The sequence below is a fragment of the Didymosphaeria variabile genome (assembly GCF_027946475.1).
Source record: "Didymosphaeria variabile strain IMI 356815 chromosome Unknown scaffold_2, whole genome shotgun sequence".
In the NCBI taxonomy this organism is placed as follows: domain Eukaryota; kingdom Fungi; phylum Ascomycota; class Dothideomycetes; order Pleosporales; family Didymosphaeriaceae; genus Didymosphaeria; species Didymosphaeria variabile.
Window position 1 is genome coordinate 2,766,683 of NW_026611621.1, and position 25,664 is coordinate 2,792,346.

General features: G+C 52.8%; 8 protein-coding genes across 8 annotated transcripts; 6 read left to right on the forward strand and 2 right to left on the reverse strand.

Moving 5' to 3' along the window:
• Positions 1-3,574: 3,574 nt before the first annotated feature.
• Positions 3,575-6,666, forward strand: N0V89_002600 (uncharacterized protein; the record flags this gene model as incomplete). The annotated part of the gene is made up of 3 exons (XM_056211407.1): positions 3,575-3,850; positions 3,912-4,206; positions 4,259-6,666. 3 exons carry the CDS (start codon positions 3,575-3,577, stop codon positions 6,664-6,666), a joined length of 2,979 nt encoding a protein of 992 aa, XP_056074880.1.
• Positions 6,667-7,417: 751 nt separating this feature from the next.
• N0V89_002601 (uncharacterized protein) lies at positions 7,418-8,858 on the forward strand (the record flags this gene model as incomplete). Its single annotated transcript, XM_056211408.1, has 2 exons — positions 7,418-7,911; positions 7,970-8,858. The coding sequence occupies 2 exons, from the start codon at positions 7,418-7,420 to the stop codon at positions 8,856-8,858; spliced, it is 1,383 nt and encodes a 460-aa protein (XP_056074881.1).
• A 1,235-nt stretch (positions 8,859-10,093) lies between these two features.
• Positions 10,094-12,361, forward strand: N0V89_002602 (uncharacterized protein; the record flags this gene model as incomplete). The annotated part of the gene is made up of 8 exons (XM_056211409.1): positions 10,094-10,283; positions 10,339-10,886; positions 10,939-10,950; positions 11,005-11,132; positions 11,183-11,430; positions 11,486-11,591; positions 11,649-12,001; positions 12,255-12,361. The coding sequence occupies 8 exons, from the start codon at positions 10,094-10,096 to the stop codon at positions 12,359-12,361; spliced, it is 1,692 nt and encodes a 563-aa protein (XP_056074882.1).
• Positions 12,362-13,289: 928 nt separating this feature from the next.
• Positions 13,290-14,144, forward strand: N0V89_002603 (uncharacterized protein; the record flags this gene model as incomplete). Its single annotated transcript, XM_056211410.1, has 1 exon — positions 13,290-14,144. One exon carries the CDS (start codon positions 13,290-13,292, stop codon positions 14,142-14,144), a length of 855 nt encoding a protein of 284 aa, XP_056074883.1.
• A 1,251-nt stretch (positions 14,145-15,395) lies between these two features.
• Positions 15,396-16,666, forward strand: N0V89_002604 (uncharacterized protein; the record flags this gene model as incomplete). Its single annotated transcript, XM_056211411.1, has 3 exons — positions 15,396-15,869; positions 15,920-16,362; positions 16,414-16,666. The coding sequence occupies 3 exons, from the start codon at positions 15,396-15,398 to the stop codon at positions 16,664-16,666; spliced, it is 1,170 nt and encodes a 389-aa protein (XP_056074884.1).
• An 847-nt stretch (positions 16,667-17,513) lies between these two features.
• Positions 17,514-18,872, reverse strand: N0V89_002605 (uncharacterized protein; the record flags this gene model as incomplete). The annotated part of the gene is made up of 1 exon (XM_056211412.1): positions 17,514-18,872. The coding sequence occupies one exon, from the start codon at positions 18,870-18,872 to the stop codon at positions 17,514-17,516; it is 1,359 nt and encodes a 452-aa protein (XP_056074885.1).
• Positions 18,873-19,417: 545 nt separating this feature from the next.
• N0V89_002606 (uncharacterized protein) lies at positions 19,418-20,587 on the reverse strand (the record flags this gene model as incomplete). Its single annotated transcript, XM_056211413.1, has 2 exons — positions 19,418-20,097; positions 20,146-20,587. 2 exons carry the CDS (start codon positions 20,585-20,587, stop codon positions 19,418-19,420), a joined length of 1,122 nt encoding a protein of 373 aa, XP_056074886.1.
• A 2,879-nt stretch (positions 20,588-23,466) lies between these two features.
• On the forward strand, positions 23,467-24,700 carry N0V89_002607 (uncharacterized protein; the record flags this gene model as incomplete). The annotated part of the gene is made up of 4 exons (XM_056211414.1): positions 23,467-23,531; positions 23,624-23,771; positions 23,890-24,121; positions 24,183-24,700. The coding sequence occupies 4 exons, from the start codon at positions 23,467-23,469 to the stop codon at positions 24,698-24,700; spliced, it is 963 nt and encodes a 320-aa protein (XP_056074887.1).
• Between the last annotated feature and the right edge of the window lie 964 nt (positions 24,701-25,664).

Genomic DNA, 25,664 nt, shown 5'->3' on the forward strand with positions numbered 1-25,664 from the left:
ACGATTATTACGCAAGATGTACGAGGACACGAGGACACGAGCTGGGTTGCGTTGTGTAGTCGCATCGAGCGGGGAAGGTGGCCAACATTGTGTACAAAAGCACGCAGAGCAGGCGGAAGCAAGCATATTTTGGATTGGAACCGATGCTCACATATCTTTTACGTATCTTTCATGGCGCGGACAAGGACCCCGCCAGTCAATTTCTTCCATCGCCGAAGTCAGTCAGTCAGTCAGTCATCTTCGTCCCGTCTCTATCAAAGGTCTTGTACATGGTGTTTGGCGGTAGATAATAGTTGTCATTGTGGATTTGTTACGGCATGGGTATAGCGGTTACAATGGAATTGCGTATGTACATCGATGGCAGCTGGTTACTCTTGCATGCATAATGTGGATGCGGCGTATGGGAGACGTACTTGCCTCTTCCTTTCTCCATCCCTGCGTGAATGCTCCAAGGCTTCGAACTCAGGCCGTACTTCCACGCTGGCAGCCCAGCAACGAACGTTACTCTACAGTCCTAGCAACCTCAGTGGCCGTTTGCTCTCGCTCCAAAACATTCTTCATCAACGTCGGCAGCTGAACGCCAACGCACATGATAGGCACACAGACCGTCTGACAACAACTTTTCGACGTCTGAAGCGCCTCAATTTCAATATATAGCCACAGGGGTCGTTGGGTGAAGCATCCCGGTGCCGATCGCCGGCCCACCAATCGCACAGCTTCAGGTTCCCGAAGCTAGCCCGTCGCATCTAGCCTGCGGCAGGGTGAACTCGTCAACTTCCGAAGGCGAGAGCTGGTCAGTTGGCTGGCAACGAGAGGGAGAGGCATGTCTGGAGGCTGGATAAGCGCGTTCAGCAGTCCAGCAGTAAAAGAAGGGCTCCGAGTGGTGACCTGCAACGAACCATGAACGAGTCCAACCCAGCTAGTCCACCCAAATGGGAAAGGGATGGTGATTGACGCCGCGGACAGAGGTCAACACACGCCCACTGCGCACTCCGTCTGGGGAAAGGCTCAGGGACTGCATGGAAAGCGCCGAGATGGCTGGCGCGAGAGATGAACACCATAACTAATAAATGAGTGGCTCCGTGCTGGCTGAAGGTTTTCCTCCCTTGCATTCCTCGTCGTCAACAACACTAACACTGCACCTTTCGCTACCTACGCTTCCTGCTTCGCCTGCATTGCCCATCACTCGTTCTGGGTTTTGCTCTACTAGATTGATTGATTAATTGATACACACGTCGCTTCATACGTTCTAATCGAAAAAAGAAAGACGAAAGAACAGTAAAAATGCGTTTCCCAGCCGCTCTCCTCCTCGCCGGTGCCAGCGCTGCCGTCGTGGCCACCACCTCCGCTGCCGCATCCACACCGACTGATACTGGCATCTGCGCGCAGAAGTACGTTCGACGCTCCCCTGTCTCGCCTCCAACCCAACCCCGATCTCTTTTCTCACGCCAATCCGAACACCTCGAGAAAGGAGACACAAGGTGGTAACCAGAGACGCTCACTGACGCTCATAGCATCGTCGACGCCTGCGTCGAACAATACGACAAGCAGGTCAAGGCGTGCAGCGGCAACGACTACATCTGCCTGTGCGATAACTACACCAACAAGCTGACGTGTTACAACAACTGCATGGGCAGCGAGGACCGCCCGCCGGTGCAGAACCAGGTCACGCAGTTTTGTCTGGCGGCGGAACCGTGAGTCACCCTCCCCAGACCTTCCCCTCTCCTGCTTCCTACATTTTGATGTGAAGTTGGAGAAGAACAAAAGCTAACGAGGTGAACAGTCAGCGCAGCGCATCCAGCGCCTCAGTCGCATCCGTCTTGAAGACGGCAGGTACCCAATCTGCTACAGCGACCGCCACGTCGGCATCGGCAACGGAATCGAGCGAGTCGAGTGCGACGGTTGCGACGGCTTCGGGTTTCGGTTCCTCCAACACGGGCGCTGCGAGCCCGATGGATATCCCCGTTGGCGGTGTGATTGCTGTTGTTCTGGGTCTTGCGGGGTTTTTGTAGAAGAGTAGAGGGTGAAGAGGAGTTAGACGGGGTGAATAAGGAGAGTGAGAAGGGGAGGTGTGGATACCAAGCTACCATTAATCGTAATAATGCCTTGATGCTGGACGGGTTTCCGCGTACATGTGATCGTCGGCGCGACAGTATCAAGACTAAACCCTGGAGGCTGATCATAACCCGAGTGACCCTAGAATCTACTATCGGACGACCGATTGGTGGAGGCTTCGACAACTGGGAAGCTTCTGGCCAATGTCCATGTTCACACGAGAGAAGAGAAGGGGTCGATGTCCGCGGAGTCTACTGAATGTTGGCTCGCTCGAGGTAGGTCCGTGACTGACTAGGGAGTGCTACCTTGGAAGGTACCAAAAAAAAAAGGGAAGCACTCTAGGCTAACTTGCCTAATACCGATCGTATTAGCTGATGCTAAACGAGGACAGCTCGAGGTCCGCGGAGTGTTGTACACGTTCGCTCCCGTCTGACTAATCAAGGATGGTAGTGATCAGGGACGTGGTAGACACTGGATTGCCTTGCTGATGCGGGTCGTAGTAGGTCAATGCTGGACTAGTAGGTAAACTTTCGTGGAGAACAAGACTTGGACGAGAAGGTTTGAGATGTGTGAAGGGTTCCGAACTTTGGTACTCGCAAACAGTAGTACACTTGCAAAAGCAGCACTCGGTTGGCCAATGAGGTTGCAGAGACGTGCGCTTTCAGGGACTTGGATTACCCCAGGCTGCCTGAGCGACCCTCGTGGACTCGCAGTGGAGCCCCAGGAGTTCGTACAGGGCGGACTAGCCAGGTGCCCAGGTGAGTCTGGGTTCACATGACCGGCCTCTTGCCGTGGGTACCTTTTGGAGGCCCGCAAATTCGGCCGGGGCGCCGAAGCCAGCAGCCCTCGAGACCTTGTTTCCCCACAATCTCTCTCGCTCGCGTGCGATGCCGGTCGCCGATCGTCGGCCAGGCCCCGGGCTGTCGTCTGCAAAGGTGCACACTCCTCTGGCATGTCCCATGACCGCAGCGTGAAGATGCTCAACAGTCTGGGTACGGCTGCTGTTGCGCTGCACCCCGCGACCGGCACCTGGAGAGAGGCAGCAGGTGCTTGGGGCGCCTAAGGAGAGTCGAGCAGGCGAGTGACCGGGGCGTGGAGAAGCGTGCACTACGACGTCACTAGCCAGCCTCTTCACCAATGCTCGCCGAGAGCGAGCGCGCCGGCGCGGCTAGCACCCATCATGGCTGCAGTCTCTGCGCCCAGTTCCCAGCGAGGCGGCAAACCTGGGGCTTTGCGGTGAAGACCCTTGACTCTTCGTCCCAGCCGTCCCCGGCGTCCTTTCCAGCCAAAAGGCGCTCCTTCCCCAGGCTTGGTCGGTCCACCGTCGCCTAATTGTCCGCATCGCCGCGCAGACACGACCCCTCGCAGGATCGTGGCAGCGTGTGCGAGCTCGTATGCGCGCAGCAGCAAAGCATGTCGATTCATGACGCCCAGTTCTACCCACGGAACCCTCGACCACGTTAGCATCGCGACGCGATACGATGCCCCGGGTGCCGACCAACGCAAAACGACCACCACCATGGCCCACGAGCCCTCGCGCGCGCCCGCCGTCCTCGCCGTCTCTGCCGCAACCCTTGCCTGCTGCTCCGTCTTCGTCTTCTTCCGCCTCGTCTCGCGCTTCGCCGTCGTGAAGAAGCCGGGGTGGGACGACTACACCATCATACTCGCCTGGCTTCTGGCCTTTGGCACCTCCTTCTCCATCTGCTGGGGCACCACAAAGGGCTTCGGCAGGCACCAGGACACCATCCCAGAACATGACCTCACTCCCATGAACAAGGCCGCCTATGCCTTTTCCGTACTATATGTAGGTTCTGACGTGCAAGACCTTGACAGCATTGGTTTGCTAACACATGCAGAACCCGGCATTGATGGCCACCAAGTCCTCCATCCTCGTATTCTACCTCACCCTGTCCAAAACCAACAAGGTCTTCCGATGGGCCACCATTGCGACTCTCGTCGTGGTCAACGTCGGCGGCCTGGCGTTGACCCTCTTGAACATCTTCCAATGCGACCCCGTATCGGCAGCTTTTTATACCCCGCTCGAACCGCCTCACACGTGCATCAACATCGTCACTATATACCTGTCCTCGGCACCGCTCAACATCGTCACTGATCTGGCCATCTTTTTCCTGCCCATGCCTCTCTTGACTGGTATGTCGCGTTGAACAACACCAGTCTACCGTATACTGACTTCATCTCCTAGGCATGCGGCTACCGAGGAAGCAGAAGATCATCCTGGTCATCACTTTTGGCTTCGGCATCTTCGTCGCCGTCGTCGACGTGGTCCGCATCTACTATCTACAAGATGCGCAAAGAAATAACCTCCGTGCCAAAGAGGCCGGTATGGGAGGAGCCGACACGATGGATCTTCGCAATGAAAGCGACTTCTCATGGTATGCTGCATTCTCGTCCATGTGGAGCGCCGTCGAGATCAATACCGGAATCATGTGCGCCTGTGTGCCGGCACTGAAGCCTCTGGTTAAACGCTTCCTCCCAAAATGGGTGCTCGATCAAACCGTAGTCGACAAGTCGACTAGCAGAACGAGCGACAGCATGATCATTCCCACGAATATCACAGCCGCAACCAGGCGATCGTATTTACCAAGTCCTCCGGTGTCGCCTACCACTACGAAGCCACCCCCAGCGCTCGCCGGCGCCAATGAGCCCATAGGCATGATGGACTTTTTGACCACCCCGGACATGAATGAAATGCCGGAAATGTATCGCAACGAGACTTTGGTCACCTACGCGACGACTACTCGCGCTCGCAGAGGCTCCGCTGCCTACTTCGACTTTGTAGACATGCAAAAGAAGAAGAACATCACATTGAGGACCAATGGTGAGGCTGTGTATCCCGTGGCCATGGTCACCACCCTGTTCTTTATCTGGGGATTCGCATACGGCCTCCTAGATACACTAAACTCGCAATTCCAGGTGGTGGCCAAGATGAGTGATGGTCAAACCGTGGGTCAACATAGCGCCTACTACTTCGGCTACATCGTCGCTCCTTTTACCTTCGGCAGGCTTGTTTTCCGTCACTGGGGCTTCAAGGCTTGTTACATCGTTGGATTGATGGTGTACGCTTGTGGCACGTTGGTCTTCTGGCCCTCTGCAGTGCTCACATCTTTCCCGGCCTTCCTTATATCCAACTTCATCGTCGGTATGGGCCTGGCAACTCTGGAGCTCAGCGCCAACCCCTTCATTGCGCTCTGCGGTCCGCCTGAATACGCAGAAGCAAGACTCAGCATGTCGCAAGGCATACAAGCCATCGGCACAATCGTCTCCCCGCTCCTCGCCAAGAAAGTGCTGTTCAAGGCCTCGGCCGACAGCTTGATTGATGTGCAATGGGCTTATCTCGGCATCTCCTTCTTCACCATTCTCCTCGCCATCGTTTTCTTCTATGTCCCACTGCCGGAGGCCACAGACGAGGAGTTGGAGAACGCAACGGCTAGGATGCCAATTCCTTGTGATGCTACCGTTGGATCTACCAACGTGCGTGTTGTCTGGGTTTCCCTCGCCCTAGGTGTTTCCGCCATGTTCTGCTACGTTGGTGGCCAGGAAAGCACATCAACTTCATTCGCCGAATACCTGACCCGTGTTACTCCATCGCTGGATACTGTCAATTTCCAGGCCATTGACCACACCGGCTTCGCTGTCTCGCGTCTCCTTGCAGCCTTCTTATGTATTTGGATCAAACCACGCTTCTTACTCGCCTTCTTCTTTGCCGGCGCAATCGCTTTTGCAGCGGCTGCTACGTCTGGCGACACAGGGGGTACATGGGCCACGATTATTGTTATAGGCAAATTCTTCGAAGGCCCCCTCTTCCCACTCATCTACGCTCAGTCGCTCCGCGGTCTAGGCAAACACACAAAAGACGCAGCGGTTCTACTTACGGCGGCTATCGGTGGCGGAGCGGTTTGGCCACCCATCATGTACACTGTGGTCAAGGCAAGGAACGTGCAGTATGCGTACTGCGTTGTCATTGCGGCGTATGCTGTTGGTGCACTCTTCCCAATCTGGCTCAACGGCCCCTCGTCCGCAGCCCATACGCTAGCAGACCCCGTTCGCGACGAGCAGTCAAGAAGAGAATCAGAGGTCGAGCAACAGCGACGGGAAAGCATGGGCATGAGTGAGAAGCACAAGAGGTGGAGCAGGTTCAAGAGCCGGTGGAGCAAAGAGAAAGAGCAGCTTCCGAGTGTCGAGCACAGGGAGCGCGGGAGCTGGCCGGACGGAATTGTGCCGCCATCGATACAGGCGTTCAGACAGGAGAACTTTCAACGACACGACAGTTCGCATATCGTGACGCCGGTGTTCGTCAGTTCGAGAAACTCGACCTCGAGTGATGGTGAGACTGAGGGGATGACGAGCGAAAAAGCGAGCCCCGCAAAGACCCGACCACGACGGGACACCTCGCAGGTCAGAAGTCCTATACCTCAAAGCGAGTCGAGCTCAGCATCTAGCTCAACAGTTAGCTCGGCCTCCAGCTCCCCCAAACCGTCGACCTCGAACGGGGTCGTTCCTCCGCGGGCTGAAGTATTAAACCTACCTGACGCGATATACGCCAGCCCAACCCGCGCTCTGGATGATCCGTCTATAGGATGGGCTGGTTAACGATTTGAGAGATTTTTTTTGCATAAGAGGCTACAAATGTAGTCTGCTCCCGGCGCATAGGCACGATTTCACGAATCATATAAGCAGGGCGTTTGGTTGGATCGGCATACCCTCGGATTGTTCATGGTTTCTGGCATCAGGGATTGTATATCACATGGAATCGAACACTCGGGTAGAGTTGTTTGGTTCACACTAGGAGTGGTTGCTTTTGACTTATCAATACCTGAGTGTTCGCACTGCTTTGCTATTTTCTGCATTGGATACCGAATTCCTCGAATATAACGCATAATCAGGTCTTTGAAACATCCTCTCCTGACTAAAAATGCATGTGTCAGCTTCACCTTGTCTACTTAGCCTGAGATTCAAAAGCATGAAATGCAGAGTCAGTCGTGGACTGTGGCTGGCATCGACTGACTGTGAACAAATAACGTTTTGTTGATGTTCGCTCCTAGAAGTAGGCCATATCATATGCTCCCTAAGGCAGTCGGCAAAAGGTATCCTGGATCGACTAGGCAATACGGACGAGTGCCACCAACCTCACACGGCGTGCCGTGCCGAGGTAACTTACCCCACACCATCCTTCCCAGCTCCCCGACTCGCGACCCTTTATACAGCCGAAGCCGCAATGTCTCTACGTTGCACGCCACGGAGTGTTCTTACACATCCTCCATAGTTCGATTCGTTATTTGATTCTTTGGCATTCGCAGTATTGTCGTTCTCATACCAGCCTTCCCATTATCCTACCACCACTATGGCGCCCACCCAGAAACAACCCGTCTATGTCCTCGGCGTGGGTATGACCAAGTTCATAAAACCCCGCGGCAAGGTCGACTACCCGGAGCTGGGCTTCGAAGCCGGCGTCAAGGCCATGCTCGACGCGCAGATCAATTACGACGACGTCGACCAGGGCGTCGCATGCTACTGCTACGGCGACAGCACCTGCGGCCAGCGTGTCTTCTACCAGTTCGGTATGACGGGTATCCCCGTCTACAACGTAAACAACAATTGCTCAACCGGCTCGACGGGGCTGTACATGGGGCGCAACATGATTGCGCATGGCGCCAGTGACTGCGTGCTAGTCGTGGGCTTCGAGAAGATGTTCCCAGGTAGTCTGCAGACGTTCTTCCAGGATCGCGCGAACCCAACGAGCACGACGAACTTAGTAATGAAGGAGACGAGGGGGATCACGAAGGCGCCTGGTGCGGCGCAACTGTTCGGCAACGCAGGACGAGAGCACATGGAGAAGTACGTCCCGCTCCTGTGCACCCTCCTTCCTCCCTCCTACGATGCTAACAGCAAACAGATACGGCTCGAAGCTCGAAGACTTTGCGGAAATTGGCCGCATCAACCATGCCCACTCCAAGAACAACCCTTACTCCCAATTCCAAGACGAATACACCCTCGACCAGGTCCTCAAATCCACCATGATCCACGAGCCCCTCACCAAGCTGCAATGCTGCCCTACTTCCGACGGCGGCGCCGCCGCCGTCCTCGTCTCGCAATCCTTCCTCGATGCCCGCCCCCACCTCAAGAAGCAAGCCATCCTCATCGCAGGTCAGTGCCTCGCCACCGACACCCCGCAGCTCTTCAACCGCTCCGCCATCGAGCTCGTCGGCTTCAGCATGTCCGAACTCGCTGCCAGAACGGCCCTCGCCGAGGCCAAGACGGATCCCAAGGACGTCCGCGTTTGCGAAGTGCATGACTGCTTCTCCGCCAACGAGATGGTCACCATCGAGGCTCTCGGTCTCGCGGCAAAGGGAAAAGCCCATGAACTCATCAGAAAAGGAGGCATTACGTACGGGCCCAACTCCCAGGTGGTCATCAACCCCTCGGGTGGCCTCATCTCAAAGGGGCACCCCCTCGGCGCAACAGGCCTTGCGCAATGCGCGGAGCTCGTGTGGCACATGCGTGGGTGGGCCAACAACCGCAGCGTGAAAGACACCAAGGTCGCTTTACAACACAATCTCGGGCTTGGCGGGGCCGTGGTGGTGACGGTGTACAAGCGCGCTGATGGGAGTGCGGCGACAGATGTTAGTAGCGAGGAGGTGGGCAAGATCAATGGGCTCGGATATAATCCTGCAGTTGTAGCGAAGGGGTTTACGAAGGAGCAGGTTGACAGAGTGCGGAGCAAGAAAGCGAGGAGTGAGTGGGCGCTGCAGGATACGGAGCAGAAGGTGGAGGCGAGGTTTTAGGGGATCGAGAATTGGCTGTGATGAGCATCTGTGTATATATTAGCTCGACTCGAACATGACGAAGTTGAAATTTTTTTTTAGTTTTTGGTTGAGGATCAGCACTTGAGGCCTTCCGCATATATTTTTAAATTCAAGCTTCTCATTGAAATGGGGTCGTGCATGGAAGCTAGCGCGCCAAGCCATCACGTGAGCGGTCGAAATCTTCAACATCCAGCTCTGCCCAGGTCCTTCTTTCTTCTTCCTACATACATACACGGTCTTGACTATTCTTTCTGGTCGGTTCTGCATACCCTGAACCTGCCTTTTCCGATGGACCAAGAGCGATGACGGCTGTTCTAATCCTGGGGTTCGCTTTCGCTGGCTCTCTGTGCCGGTCTTGGAGCTCTGGGTTCGCTTTAGGCCTACATACCCCCCAGCAACTTTGTCTTCGCCATAGCTGCGGTTGATGTCACGAGATGCGCAAGCGGAGGCTGTGCTGAACATGCTCTCGTATGCACCTGGGGCAGTCGAGCGACGAACGGGCGACGGCTGTGGCAGTGCGCTCTCAGCGAATGCTTTCGCATTGCGATCAGCAACTGCAATGTCCATGGATGCATTGCCAAGGAGGAAAGGGGTCGCGACAGGCAGGCCCGACGTCGACTCGGTGCACAAAGCAATAAACGGGCTCCCACAGCACGCAGGAGCTGAGGATTCCCCGCAGCCGTGGTTCCGCTTCCGAGAGGGACCTGGCCGGCGGTAGCGCGCCTGCAGAATCCAGCCATCGTCTGCGTCACCCGACCAGATGCCTCTTCTCTCTTCTCTGCTGCTGTGAATAGAGCACGCCGGATTGCTCGCGTTCAGACCTGACGATCCTTGCCGTTTGCCCGCATCCTCGAACCTGCGAACCCGGTCCGGGTACCCGCTTGCACAGGACCGGCCGCCTGCCTAACCTCGTTCCGCCGCCTGTCCTGCGCTATTGGCGCACGCGTCTCACAGCAGCAGCATGGCTGAGAGTTGGCGTCCCAAACGCTCAGCATCTCTCCGCTGCATCCGCGAATGAACGGGCTGATGCAGCACGAGCCAGCTTCTCTTCGTGCGCCGCGTTCTGACAACCTGGTGCAGCTCCCTTCAGCCCTGCCGTCACCCTCCTGCAGCTGCCCATGACCTCGACTGCAACATCTGTTGCGCTCCCTTACAGTACTTGCGACGCCTTACCATTCCATGTCTGTACGACCCTGGGGGGATGAATGCCAGCCATGCCATCTACACGGCTTTCCCTGCTGGCCGCAATTGCATTGCTGTCTCGCTCACTGCAGGCAAAGGATCCAATCCAGGACTTTTGTCGACGATGGGGTCACCAGACCGCGCAGGTAGACAACAAGCTGTACATTGACGGGGGCCAGGTAGCATGGAATCCCATCTCCACCAATCCCCAGAACTACACGAGTATGCTACCCCACACTGCACGCATGAATCCATGTCCCTAACGCCGCATACCTAGATACCTGGCTCCTCTACAGCGACCTCAACTCCACGACCCAGGGCTTTGGCCAGCCAAACCAATACGCGAACCTCACCAAGAACGCCACCGTACCGAGCGTATCAGGCGCCGTGCTGTGGCCGGATGATGTCAACAAGTGCTTCTACCAGTTCGGAGGAGAATACCAAGGCGCTCCGCCCGATTTCAGCTTTTGGACCTACGATACCAGACTGGACCAATGGAACGAATCCAGCCCGAACAGCAACGTCGCATCACTACAGCGAGTGGCCTATGGCGCAGGAACATCGGCTGAGGATTTCGGCTATGGGTATTACTTTGGAGGCTACATGAACAACCTTACGTCTCCAACTTGGAAGGGGGAACAGATCGCTACCAGCAATCTGATATCTTATGACTTCACCGCAGGTCAGCTGAACAACAACAGTGGGCCACCAGACAACGTTGGCCGCGCTGAGGGTCAGTTGGTCTACCTTCCTGCTTCTGACGGAGGTCTTCTGGTCTACTTTGGAGGTATCGAGGATCCGAGTCGCAATGGAAGCTCTCAAGCGGTACGTCAAGCGCGGATCCTGATCTGTTGTTCGCATGCTAATTTGGAATCAGGCCAACATGAGCGTAAGAAATGCATTCTTTTGCTGTTTTTCTTAGGACTGTACTCACCATGGATAGACTGTCCATATATACGACATCTCTTCGAACAAGTGGTATACCCAGCAAGCCTCCGGACAAGTCCCAGGCGCGCGACGACAATTCTGTGCTGGCGCTACCTGGGCTGATGATCAATCGTCATATAACATGTGAGTGGCTTCTTCACCCTTCCGCTGTGAACTTGTCTAATCATTGAAAGCTACTTGTATGGCGGATTCACTGCCGATGGTCCAGGTGGATATGACGATGCTTACATCCTCTCACTGCCATCTTTCAAGTGGATCAACGTCTTCAATACAGGCAATGGCACGAACACGCAACCGTTCCCGCACGGAGCTTGCTCTGCAAACGTGGTCAACCGAGACCAGATGCTTATCATCGGGGGCTGGTTTACCAACTCGTCTTATACTGATTGCGACGCACCAAATTCTCAAGGGCAACACAATAGTAAGCTTGGCGAGGTTCATGTGCGAGATGAGACAGAGTTGATTGTTATTTCCAGTGAACCTCGGATACAATGGGGAAAAGAACGTTCTCTGGGACAAATGGGACCCGTCGGCCACCAAGTACTTCGTCCCTACGCCTGTTATCTCGGTCATTGGTGGAGGGTGAGTGTGCTCTTGTTTCGGTTGATACTGGTACAGGGTGAATCTAACGCGTTCTAGACCAACAGGAGGCGCGACAATGACCAAGCCTTCCAGCTGGGATAACGGCGATCTCAGCGTCTACTTCGGTCGCCAGGCAAGCTTTTCAGCCCGATCAGCAACTCGTGTAGTTCCTAGTGGAACCGCAACCCCGTCAGACACCGGCAAATCAAAGAAGACTGACGTTGGAGCTATTGCGGGTGGTGTCGTAGGAGGTCTCGCCGGCCTCATTCTGATACTTCTGCTCGTTCTCTTCTGCCTCCGTCGGCGCAAGAAGGCTCTCAAAGTCAAAGGAGAGAAGAACCAAGGCCCATCACCACCACCTCCCGTCGAGCTAGCAGCAACCTCACCAGTACAAGAGATGCCCTCGCCAGGTACCGCGAAGTACATGAGCTTACGACAACAGCCCGATACCACCACGCATCTACATTCGCGCTCACCAAGCGGCGATTACTTGCACCCGAACCCCATCTCGCCATACCAGCCTCAACAATATCCATCCAATTCTCCTACTTCAACAGCAACATATCCCTCACCGTACAATACCGAATATTCCCATCCCAATTACACGCAGCAAGATCAGCATGCTGCTTACAACCAACACACTAATACTTACGATACCCCAAGTTACGACCCTAATGTCTACCACCAACCTCCAGGCGCAGCATTACAGCGCGAATACTCTTATCCTACACCGACATCACCCACTCACCCGCATGCGTTCGTTCCAGTGACTCAACATGTCTACTACCCGCCACCCCCGGATCCCTATACTCGAACCCATTCCCATCAATCCCACAACTCTCAGAATTCACATTCAGACCGTATGACCAGCCCTGAGGGAACACAGTTCAGTGGGGCTGATAGGCATACGAGGTCGCCGCCGAGCACGACACAGACGCCCGCGCAGTTTTACGCACAACCTGTGCCAGTGAGAGGTCCGCATGTCATGAGCGGAGGAAGCCTTGCGCCGGGTAGGTTTGGCGACGACGCTGGAAGTACAAATGATAGCGGGAGCGTGAGAAGCTTGGATAGTAGGAAGAGGCCGATTAGGGGACGGTTTGTTGAGGTTGATGATCTGTGAGCGCGGCGTGGATGTTTTGGATTCACGCCCTCCAAATAAGATTCGAGTTGAAAAAAATCGAGGGAAATTGGTTCCTGAATCCATATCACGAACGCTTATGGACGGGAAGGACTGCTTTTGGAACGAGCACGGCGTTTGCATCGTCTGGCGTTAGCGGGCCTGGTTACACAGCCGGAAATGGGATGGAAATTTGGGATCGAACCGGGAATGAGCGAACAAGATATCCATCGCTCTTCGATTGTATGTTGTTTCTAGTGTATATTCGGATTGATAAGAAACCATGTATAAGCCCGAGGGGGGCTTCATTGCCAATAATGCCTACGGTGAAAGTCTTTTGGGGTTGTTGTGCGGCACTTCGTAGGATTTTAGAAATCTTTGGAGGTCATCGGACGCAGAATGCCCATTGATCGCGAGCACATGCGATCAGGATACGGTAAAAGAGCAAAAGCAAAGCAAGCTCACGGCGATCGGGATATCTCGGTTAAAGTTGCAGCGAGCAACGCTCCACCCACTCTCCACTCGACCTTCCCAAGATACGTTCAAAAAGACGCAGAGACCCGTGTATATACAAAAAAAAAATGGCAAATCCAATAAACGCATCCGAAGCCTTCCCACTTTGGGACAACGAACCTATCGACAATGCCTTCACGTTCACTAAACCCAACAACTCTCTCGACCACGCCGTAGTAACAGAAGTATCCCGCCCCTGGCTCCTCAGCTTCGCATCCGCGGCAACCCCATCCAATGGCCGCGCGGTACTCATCCTCGGCGGAGGCGGCTACACCCAACTCATGGTCGGCCGCGAAGGCGTCGCCGTCGCAAAATGGCTGTCTACCATCGGTTTTCGCGCCTTTGTCCTCATCCACAGATTCCCAAATGCCCAGTCCAGCCCGAAGGCACCCATAGATGACGCACGGCGGGCACTCAACATCATCCAAGAGAAGGGCTTTGCGACGAATGGGCTAGGCGTATGCGGATTGAGCTCGGGAGGCCACCTCGCTGCAAGTTTGCTCGCGTCGTACCCGTCAGCTTGGACGTCTCCCGCTTCTTCAGCGAACTTACCGAAACTCGACTTCGCGATCATAGGCTATGCACCTATCTCTACAAACGCGAAAGGGCGCACTATCATCCCCGATAAGGCACCACTTGAGCCGCCAGAGAAGCAGGCGCTGTATGATGCGCTGCAGCCGGATGTCCAGCTCCTGGACGATGTTCCGCCAACGTTTATCGTATATGCAGGCAACGATGAAGTTGTGCCCGTGGTTAATGCGTATAGGCTGGCGGAGGGACTGTGGAAGAAAGGGACGCAGGTCGAATTGCATGTTTTCGCAGACGCGCCGCATGGTTTTGGATTAGATACGGCGGAGTTGCCAGTATCCACGTGGCCAGGATTGTGCGAGGCGTGGTTGAGGCAAAAAGGACTACTGGACTAAGGCTTACAGGATGCGATGAATAATGCGACTGGTGCACGAAGCCTTCGTTTCGCGTTGGTACCCTTGGGCTTCGAATCAAACTTACACTGCCGGTTACATAGTCGAAAGAAATCCATACACCGTAGTGTTGTGGAACTTCAGGAAGATGGTCAGAACGATATCACGGATGTGAGATATGTTATGATCATAGTCGAGGTATCGGGTGCTTTATAAAAGTTCCTCCCCACCTTTTTGTGGCTCTCGGTATCTCTGCCAACTTTTAGCCAATCTATGTACTATAGGAGGCTAAGCTAATCCTACTGAACTTTTTGACAGGTTAGTGCTCTATTTGAACGTTTACCAGTACTAGAAATATAGATTTACTAGAACCTCTAACGATCAACCTGCTATAGTATACATAGGCTGCTGAAGTTTGTGAAAAAGGTACCTAGAGCCATGAAAAGGTGGGCGAGGAACTTGTGTGATTGACTATGAAACAGCATCTGTATGCTACCGGCTCGAGCGCGCTAAGGCTTGATAATAGTATACGTCAAAAAGGTGGGGTACCGGAGTGAAGATAAGAATTTGCCGTCTATGGTGGCTGCTAACAGCTTACGAATTACGGGAATCGGTTTTAGGTGCTGGCCGTGTGTATGGAAGCGATATCTGCAGTAGAACGTACTCAGAGGAGCCTTCAAGCACGATCAGTACCTTGACCGATTACAAGTTCAGTGCGCAATTGCATGAGACAAATTTCGAGGGTCCACCCCGCATCTCTCTGCAAGGTACCAGGCATCTAGTTTTACCTCGAAGCTCAAACCACGCGAGCTCGCCAGTATACGCGATGTACTCCGCACGGCTAAAACTCACCGGACTCGCACTTGGCCAACGTCACTACCAGCTACTTTGGGAACATATAACTTCACAGCCCCTGCAACACCACGATGTGCTTAGCAAACGGAAAGACCTCTGACCAGTGAGCTGACTTGGCGATCCATGGCGACTGGACTCAAGCTAGCCATCGTGATAGATACTTCAGGGGTTTCCCGATCCAGATGTAGAATGCAATTCTGCCCAGTGCCGCGGCAGTGAAGACATGCAAGTTTCCAGTCTTGTAAAGATGTATCAGCTAGATCGTTCGGGGATGCATAGCCTCAATGCACATGCTATAAAAAGTACCGCAGTATCTGCATCTCGAGCTCGCAGACCTATTCCGCATCTTCACTTCCAACATCACTTTCAACGTCAGGGGCACAACAACACTCGACCAAGATGAGGACCTCGATAGCTTTTTTTGCCTGTGTATCATCTGTGCTTGCACAGGCACCCAGTCTTACTGACCTGATTGCATCTCAACCTGACCTTTCCACCATCGGTGCAGCCCTCGGCAGCGTGCCCGATCTTGCGGAGACACTCGCCGGCCTAAGCAACATTACTATCCTCGCGCCCACGAATTCCGCATTCGAGGCTCTCCTCGCGCAGGAAGATACGCCAGAGAGCGTTGCGGTCAACTCAAGCGATATGCAGGCTATCGCAGCTATACTTGCGTACCACGTTCTCAATGGGACTTACGTCTCGTCTGACTTTAGCGAGACCCCTGCTTTTGTGAGCAGTCTCTTCTTGCCGTCATTCGACGGCAGCATTCGCACGAATGTTACAGATGGGCAGAATGTGGGTCTGTTGCTAGACGGAGAAAATGCTACTATCCTCAGCGGAGAGCTCAAGTCCGCCAACGTGATAGAAGCAGTGAGTAATTCAAACATGACACTTCCCCCACGAGAGACTTACCAGACCAGGATATTCAAGCCGCAAATAGCGTCACCGTCCACAAGATAGACACCGTACTTACCGTACCTCGAAATGCCTCCACTACTCTGTCGAAAGTTCCGGACGTCGAAGTGACTGCCGCACTGGGTGCTCTCACTGCCGCAAGTCTTGTTGAAACAATTGACTCCGTCGCGGACCTAACCATTTTTGTTCCCAACAACGATGCCTTCACCACTGCAGCATCTGCCTTTGCCAACGCTAGCATTGAGACTCTTACCAATGTATTGACATACCACGCCGTAACAGGTGCTGTTGCGTTTTCGAGTGATATCACCAACACAACAGTCAAGACAGTGAACGGCAACGACCTCACTCTGAGCGTCGGCGTCGATGGAACAGTATACGTAGACAACGCCAAGGTCGTCCTAGCCAACATCATCCTCAGCAACGGCGTAGCGCACATCATCGATACGTGAGTGTCCACATCCGCAGACACTCATTTTTCTGGACTAACATCATACAGTGTGCTCAACCCGGAGGACGAAATCGAGAACCCAACTCCCGCTGCAACTCCCACGCCCGCTTTCCCAGGCGCGACTGCCATTGGAACTGATGTACCATACACATCTGCTCTTGGTGCTGCTCCCACTGCCGGGACCGCTAGCAGCGCGCCCGCACCTACACCTTCACCTTCTGAGTTCCCTGGTGCTGCAGTACAAGTCAAGGGCGCATTGGGCGGGGCTGTCATTGGTCTTGGCTTGGCCATGATGTTGTAGTCTGATAGACAGTGGACGATAGCAGGATCAAATTGGCCATATTGCGATTCCGTTGTCGCAACATAGCCAATTGGTAGTGTAGTGATCACCACCCGTCACTTCTAAATAGCTTAGACACAAGGAAAAAAGAAATGGCTATAAAGGTCTTGAACCATGTTAGTGTTTGTAATTCGAGGATTGTTCGATATGTCATCTTTATCGCAGCAGAGAACATGTTCGTCGCAAAGCGAACCACTTGATACCATCGAAGGTATCATCCAACAAGCCTCAGGTTTGCTTAGCGGCCTTACCGATCTGTACTTACTGTTAATAAAGGACGCTCTTATCTCTAACGAAGAACGATGGTCCAGCTGGATTCTGTGCTCAAGATCTGTTTATGATGTGTGGTGCAGTTCATATGTACAGAGTACTCTCAGGCGGAGAGTACTTGGAGGGAGGGGAGAATCGTCGTGGAGGCGGAAGCTCTCCCTGGCGTCACCAATCAGCGGCACAAGCTTCAGTGCAGCCATAATCAGCGAAGTCTAGACAGCGTATATAGACGAAGGTGTGGAAGATAAGGATAGAAGTGGGGTAGACAATACAGAGTTAGACTGCGTAGTGCTATTAAGCAGCTGTATTACGTACTGTATTCTATCTTAGGTATTATAACTTGATAAAACATTAAAGATATATTAAAGCTATTTCTACAAACGTTGCCTTACAGCACGTGGTCAAAGTGCCGAAAGAGAATATGTAAACGCCAAGGAGGACATGCGCTTTTCAATATATCTCATTCAAGACAAGCATGTGTGGAAGCCAAAGCTTTAATAGTTCGTATTTCAAGTTACAGCCTTCCTTCACCTTTGTATCATCCCTCTAATGAGTACAAAGGCTTAGTTCCTGGTGTTGTTCTCAAAGCTTCTTCCATAATCAATAGCGCCTCGTCCAATTGTTGCTCCGTCACAGTGAGAGGAGGCGCGATGCGGAAGACACCTCCAAACGATGCAATAGTAGCAAGCTGAGCCCACAATCCCATCTCTGTCATCTTGTTCGCCAATGCATTACCAACCTCTGGGGCCCCGACCTTCGTCTTGCGGTCTCCGACAATCTCAACACCAGCCATCAGGCCGCGGCCTCTGACATCGCCGATACACCCGTAGCGCGACTGTAATATCTTCAGACCCGCCTGCAGTTTGACACCTAGCTGCCGCGAGCGAAAAACTAAATCATCCCTAATAACTATCTCGAGTACTTTGTCGCCAACCGCAGCCGGAAGCGGGTCATTGATATGTGTCGTGTAGAAAAGGAATCCGTTCTCTTTTGCGTGCTGAGCGATACTATTCGAAGTTACCACGGCGCTCAAAGGCAGTCCATTCCCCAAGGTCTTGCTCAATGTCAGAACATCCGGAACTACGCCCTCGTCTTCTGGATGATGCGTGAATGCAAACATATCTCCTGCTCTCCCCAGACCTGTTTGTGCCTCATCAACGATGAGCAGCATCCCTCTTTTGACACAATGCTCTTTCATCGCCTTCAGATACCCGGGCGGCAATACGAGCATGCCGCCACTGGAAAGGATAGGTTCAAGTATCACAGCTGCAAGAGAGCCGCATGACTGCTTATCCAGCAAGTCAAATCCGTAGTTGAGCTCGGCTGTCCAGTCGTAGCTACCGTCCGCATGCGTGAAGATCGAACGGTACGCATTTGGGCTCGGAAGGACGAGATTTCCAGGCATAAGAGGCCCATAGCCTGCACGACCTGCGTGATATTGTGCTCCGAGTGATGCGCCAGTCATTCCATGCCATGATGCTGCCAGGCCAACTATCTCGAATTTTCCAGTGTAGAATTTTGCAAGTCGTATCGCCGCCTCGTTGCTCTCTCCCCCTGTGCTCAGGAAGAAGGCCTTATCGAGGCCTTGAGGTGTGACACTTGTCAATCTTTTTGCTAGATTGATCACAGGAGGACTGATCATGCCACTGAAGATGTGATCGAGGTGCTGCGCGTGCTCGTGAATAACTTGCACTACCTCAGGATTTCCGTGACCGAGAAGGCACGACATCTGACCAGAGGTGAAGTCCATCATCCGATGGCCAGTATGTGTCTCGACATAGACGCCTTCGGTCGAAGTAATGATCTCGGGATGATATGAAGTTCCGTAGGCGAGCAGGTGCTCGTCTGCATCACGTTGCAACTGCTCAGCGTTGATCGAGTCGTATGGGCGCGTCATGAGGGGAAGAGACAAAGGTGGTCAATAATGTTGATGGCTCCGCAATGGACTTCTATATCCCTTTCGCGAAGGCGTATCCGTGGAGAGCCCCGTTTCCAGGGTGTTGGGTTTACCCCACCCCGCCGCTTCCCGACGGTGAACGAAGGCTTGCAACCGCACGCGATACATCCGCAGTGATAAGCATAGAATGAAAAAGCAACCATCCCACTTCAGACGACCAAAGTTTTGTTTGCTTTATGTTGAATGCACGTACTCCAAGGCTTCCGCTGTTCTACTATAGCTGCCTTACATCCTCGTGCAGATCCTATCAGTATGAAGCTCACTCATTTTTGTAAAGATAGCTCTGGTTGTAGGAAAAGAGAAACCAAGCTACGATATATTGTCAACAGCGATCATAAAGTGCGTGCAGTACGGAAGATTCGGCACGAAATGGCCATGCAATGAATTGGATACAAGAAGCGAAGCCTCCATCGAGGAGAACCATCTCTATAGTCTCCCTAAACCAACACTCAAACATTCCTCCAACCAAACGTGATGTTTAATGCTTAGACACGGAAAGCACGTGCGTGCCTTCTGGCCTTTCTGGACGTAGCTGAGCTATCAGCGGCATCAGCCTCCTCGAGGAAGGCGATGAATTCGGCGATGGTGTACTTCTGCTCTGCAGCGGGGCTGGAAGCAGTAGCAGAGGGGGCAGCAGCAGAGCTGCTGGGTGCGGGCTCGGCAACTGCAGTGGCAGTAGCCGATGCAGCAGCGGAAGTCTGTGCAGCAGCGGAAGTCTGTGCAGCAGCGGATGAGCTGGCGGGTGCGGAGCTTGCGGGGGCAGAGCTTGCAACTGGAGTGGCAGAGGCAGCGCTGGAGGCAGGCTTGGTGGCAGTGGAGGGAGCGGCGCTTGCAGCGGGTGCGCTCTCAATAGTACCGAAAGTCAGAAGCTGAGGAGTAGACTCGGTTCCGCTTTCGATAAGAGCAGGGCCGGGAGCAGGATAGCTGTCGAGAGGAGCGTGTATGCTGAAACCGAGGCCTGGGCCAGTCTTGTTGTAAGCAGACGGGAACGTGACGGTATCGGTGGGCTTCAATGAACCACTGCCGGTGACTGTGAGCTGGTAGCATGCAACATAATGCTGTGCTCCTCCAGAAGCACTGGCAGCATGGAGAGCGATCGCCTCGGCACGGAGCAGGTAGTCGCCAGGGGCGAGATCGGCTGGAACCTTGAAATCAAGCTTTCCACCTAGTGATCGTCAGTCAAATTCACTTCTTGCATGTTCTCGAGACTGACCGTTGTAGTTCATGTCCTTGGTACCCCAGAAGTCGTTGTCACCCTGGGTCGAACCAGGCGCCTTGGCCCAAGTGTTCTGGTAAACCTTGAAGAAGTCCTCTGCACCAGTAGCAGCCGCAGCATCCTCAACGGAAGCCATGTACGCAAGTACGGGGCCCCAGTGAGCACCGCCAATAGCTTCCTCAGTGCTAGAGCGGGTGTCATGTTGGTGCATCTCGATAGTGACGGTGTCACCAGCTGCAAACTCGCAGTTGCCCTCTGCATCGGCCGGGTTCACGTTGCACTGCAGCGCGGTGCCAGTGTAGTCCTCGACAGGGCTGTTTGACGGAACCTTTCTGACACAGGTGCTTCCAAGATCCTCCCCGTTTCTCCACAAGTATTGCCATGTGGCGTGCGCATTGGCGGCGGCGGCAAGGCCAGCAACAACAGCGGCAGTCTTCATTGTTGATGAACAAGTGTTGGAAAAAAGAGTGACGAAAAGAACGAACAAAAGACTAAATCAAAGTCGTTGGTGAATGACAGTCAGCGCAGCTGCGATATCCTTCTTCAGAATGGGGAAGCTAGACATCTTATACCAATCGTAAGCCGAAGCGCCAATGCTGTCAACTGCAATTTGGGTCCCGTACAGGTAGGCATGGTCGTTTCGTTTACCACCCGACAACAGATTTCCATACGTGGGGTTCATGAACATCTGGGATAGATTGAGCCAAGAAAGCTTGGCTTTCAAATTGTGTGATTTTCGGACCCATTTCATGGTCCTGGAGATCTGGGAACATTTGACAGGGGCTGGAACAAATAAAGTTGATTGGTGGATGAAATCGCTGGTGGGCATGGGCCAAGAGTTGTTCGTGTCCGTGCGAAGCTCGGGTGGGTATTAGAGGGGTTTCATCCATCATGCCACCGTTCACGTCTGCCGCTGGCGATACGAGTCTTTCGTAGAAACATGACATGCTTGTCTCGAGAGTAGGTGGTATGATGGTCCGAGCAGATTCAGTAAGAGCAATCGTGTCAAGTCTTCAGTAAAGCCGGCGTTGTAATTTGCGTGGCCCAATACCTGGTATGGAACGGAAAACCATACCTATTACCGAATGGATCGCTTGATGAGGGATGGTGAGTCCGTTGACAATTACAGATACGCGCTGCTCGACAGCACATCATCTCGTTCGTGGATTTTGAAGACCTGCACAGGATTTTCTCCGTTCCAACGCACGCGAGTGTGTTGAAACGCGACAGTGGGGCTTTAATAAGCGTGGTCGTCGCAGGGGTCACAGCACAAGACGAAACGTCAGGAAGTTTCTGCTGAGATGAGCACTATGTTTTGTGATAATGTCATTATAGGCCTTTCGCAGGAAAACCATAGGAGCACACTTGTTCAAGGCATTATTTCACCTCTCCTTTGCCCGAGCGCTGGTCGATTCCTTCGCGGACATCGCCAACGAAAGTCATTTCACGCTTGAAAGACGAAAAGCTCAAGCACGCTGGGTCCCGATATAGTGTCAGATAGAATGCTCTTCGAGCAATATGTGGAACCTTTCCGCCGGCGCAGCTCAATGGAGTATCCCAATAACATATTATCGTTTCCATAGGTTTTGAGGCCACCTTACCATAGAAACAGTAGGGTATGTTATTATTGTGTTAGGCTTGATTGGCTATCTAACTTTGGTAGAGGTATCATGATGATGGGATCTGTCAACCAAAGTCGATTAACCAACCACCTATAGGCCCACAGTCATACATCTTATAGAACCCCACTTTTCCATATATTCTTCCACGGTAAGGTGGCCGCAAAACTTGTGAAAAGCACTGATACAAGGGGGGAACAGCAACGTTGAGCAGGAATGCAGCGCATATCATAAAGAAGAGTGGGTCAAATGCTCTTCATGTCTTTTTGATGCATATGCGAAATGTAAACCTCACAGTGCCAGGAAGTCGTGAGTGCTAATCCGGGGTTCGGTTCCCACGGTTTGGCACGCGCCTCCGCTTCGGTGTCGCGCCGTCGTGTTCGCTCCAATCGATGCCCTCAAGACAATTATATAACCCCCCTGGAGGCCACCGCGATATCATGATGACGCAGAACGATCTAGACACCCGGGTTGAATATGGTGTATCGCCTGACGAAGACTTGAGCACGTTGCAACTGAAGAGGATGTCAACTCTGCACGGATCCACCAGCCTAAGCCGCACACTTGACATTCTCCAATAGGCTTCCTTATTGCTACAAGGAACCACGCTTCTCGAAGAAACTAAATCCAATACAGACCAACAAATAGCAGCGATTCACGCAGAGTCCCAGGAAAAAATGGTGATAGCCGTTGGTCATATATCTGATGATTGTAGCTACAGTGCTGGGTGCTGTGGTTCAACGCTGGGTTCAGAACTTCAGACGAGTACGCAATGCCGGGGTATAGAGTGGGCGTTCGTGGTGGGCGATTGTCCAAGACTCCGAGCCTTACACCTCTAACTCTGGGATCTTCAGACGTCAGTAGCTAGCCAGACCACCTACTTCACCCCTTCCTGATCTATGAACATCACACTGACTCTTTACCCCTCCCTTTAAGCATCAATAAGCATCAATGGGGCGAACCTTCAATTTCCTAAAGCTTTTTGCATTGGCGCTGACACACCGCGCAACAACTTGACCCTCGGAATGATCAAATCTGGCATCTACCCCAGGAGCGGTCTACTCGATGCCTGGCTTGTGGCTCCACTCAACGAAAAGCTCGGTCGACAGCGTGCAATCTTCTCGGCCACCGTATCTCTTCTGTCGAACATTGGCGAGGCATTAACGCTGAATTGGCAGATGTTGCATTTCTTCAGACTGGTTCTGGGGTGCGCTCTAGGCATCATGGCGGATGTTCTGCGCCTTCGGCATTTTCGTCGGCTTCATTGATAACGTGGCTGTGTATGACTATGGACCTAACACCTGGCGCCTCCATTTAGCTGGACCATTCATGTCCCGGGAGAGAGTCACTGACCTGTCGAAGATGCATTTCCAGCCGTGTGGACTATGGATACTCTTGGGCTAGTATGGTATTCTTCGAGCCGGAAACGAGATTGAAGATGCTAGAAGAACTCGATGAAGTCTTCTCGGTCTCTACGAAGCGTTTCGGTTTATATCAGGTTACGGAGTACCTGCCGTGGTGGATCAGGCGATACGTTCTGAGGCAGAGAAAGATCGAACTGAATCCGCTTGGTGTACTATGCCGGCACGCTAGCCTCCTGCGTGTGCCACGTGGCGGTGGCTGTGCAACAAACACAGCATTCGCCGCGAAATCGATCCTTTCGATATTCGTTCGCTCAACAAGCCCTTCATCTCCACATATGGCAGAAGCCAGCGAGGACACAGGGACGTCTGAGAGGAGGAGAGACAAACTCGGGCAGTTTTTGTACGTTGGTGAAGAGCCCCACTTCTACCCCCGCATTGAGACATTGTGATTAGACACAGCTCTTATTGTCATCGCTCTGACCTTCGACGTAGGCAAAAGAGTTACAATAAAGGCGAATTAGCCCTCAAACACGCCATCGGCCTAGGTGCTGTCGAAAATGTGGTACCACTCTCTCAGCCGTTTACCAATGGACCCCCAAGGACTGTCGAAGTAGGGTGGCATCCTGTCGGCGGGTTCGCGGTAAGCAACGCACCATGTATGAAGTGAATGTGTCTTTGCCTTCTCGCTGGGCCGAGACACGCACAAGGTACTCGCCCGCCCTGTCTTGTCTCATACTGACTTTTGTCGCGCGCATCAGGGCAAGTGGTTCGCCGAGAATACAGGTTTGGGCAAGTTGATCACAGAGAAGATTAACAAGTATCCTGATCCGACGCAGCATTGGGCGGTGCTCGTCGGTGAATACGCGCATCAACTGTGGATGGATGAGAACTTCGATATCATATACACGAATGCCAAGATTGACCCAAAAGAATGGCACACATTCCAAGTGGGGGAGACAAAATTCAATGACGATGCTCTTAGGAGGACTGGTGAGTGCCACCTAGCTCTACGTGTGGCCGGGAGGTTGCTTGCATGTCTGAATACATATAGGCGAAGCTGTTATTCAGCACATTCGAACCACGCGTCCAGGCTATAACCTCATTAGCAACAACTGTCAGACATACGTTCTGCAACTACTCGATACTATTCAGATATCCCAGGATAAGGAATTTGGCACCACCCTAGCAGTGTACGAGAGGCTGTTCGGCTCAGGCAAAGTTGCCGACCTCTTCCCCGAAAATGACCTCACCATGCAAGAGCCTGGACAACCCGGATTCTCTCCACCGCAATCCACTCAAGAGCTGGGTGTTGTTGGAGGGACTGGTAGCCAGGGGCACGTTCCGTTCCACCGTCCTGAAACGCTGCTACATCCGGCCCAACCTGGGTTGGGGAATGCGCCACAGACCTCAGTATCATTTGCACAGCAGGTTATGGATGCGAACACTACCCAGTTGGACACGGAGGAACAGGCGCAGAGGCACTTGGAGGAGGACGAAAAGGCAGGGAAGGAGAAAGGTGGTGGCTGGGGCGGGAAAACTAGTTCGTTTTTCCGCAAGTTCAAGAAGTAGTTAATGTTCATTTGCAAATCACAAGATGCTCTTGGGGCTGGTACGTTTAATCACCGGACACAATCTTACCCTTCCACTGCAGTCAGCATCATCATCCAAGCCAACATCATGTCTTCTTTCGGCATATTGATCACGTGCTGTTAGGCAACGTTCGTGGGAATAGCTTTAGTGTTAATTTATTAGTGTTCTGTTAAGTAGTAATGCCTAGGATAGAACTATAGTACGCAATATAGCTACTTGATAGCACCAAGTAATTACTTACCGTAGTTAAACTCTGGATCGCCTACCTCAATTCTGTCCTCCTATATCTTCTATAACCTTATCCACATACTCCATCTCGACTTTGCTAATCAGAAAAGTTATACTACTACTAAGTAATAGTAGGGAGACCTTCTGCCTCTATAATAAGTATCCTCTCTTGAAGCACGGCCTACCTAAGAATAACCTAAAAGTATACTTTAGAAGGCTATGCCTTTAGATCGAATCAATGGACATGTACTTCAAGATTAAGCTATCTTTAGTGTTTTATAGGCTGTATTGCCACACGCAGGTTTCGGATACAACCAACATCATGCCTTCGTCCTCACACACAACTCACAACCTGCTGAGACTTTCGGACTCTTAGATAACAGGTACCCGCTACACATCACAAGGCCACGCTTAGAAGAGTACAAAGAGCTCGATTTTCTGCGCATCCGCTCTTTGCCTAACAGAGTATGACCGGCCGCCTTGTTCTCTAGGGCTACTCTGTGATACATCCTTGAGTTTGTTTGAATAAACACAGATGCTGTATTTGCTGTAAGTAGTTATAACATCCAGATTTATCCTGGCATGATTACTGTGGGAAGGACTGAAGCCTGACTTGCCGGTGGCAAGATACAACACTGCCTGCCAGCGTGCACAATCTGGCGGGGCGGGTGATCTTAACGTTGAGGGAAGCCATCCCTAAAACCTATAAGTCGAT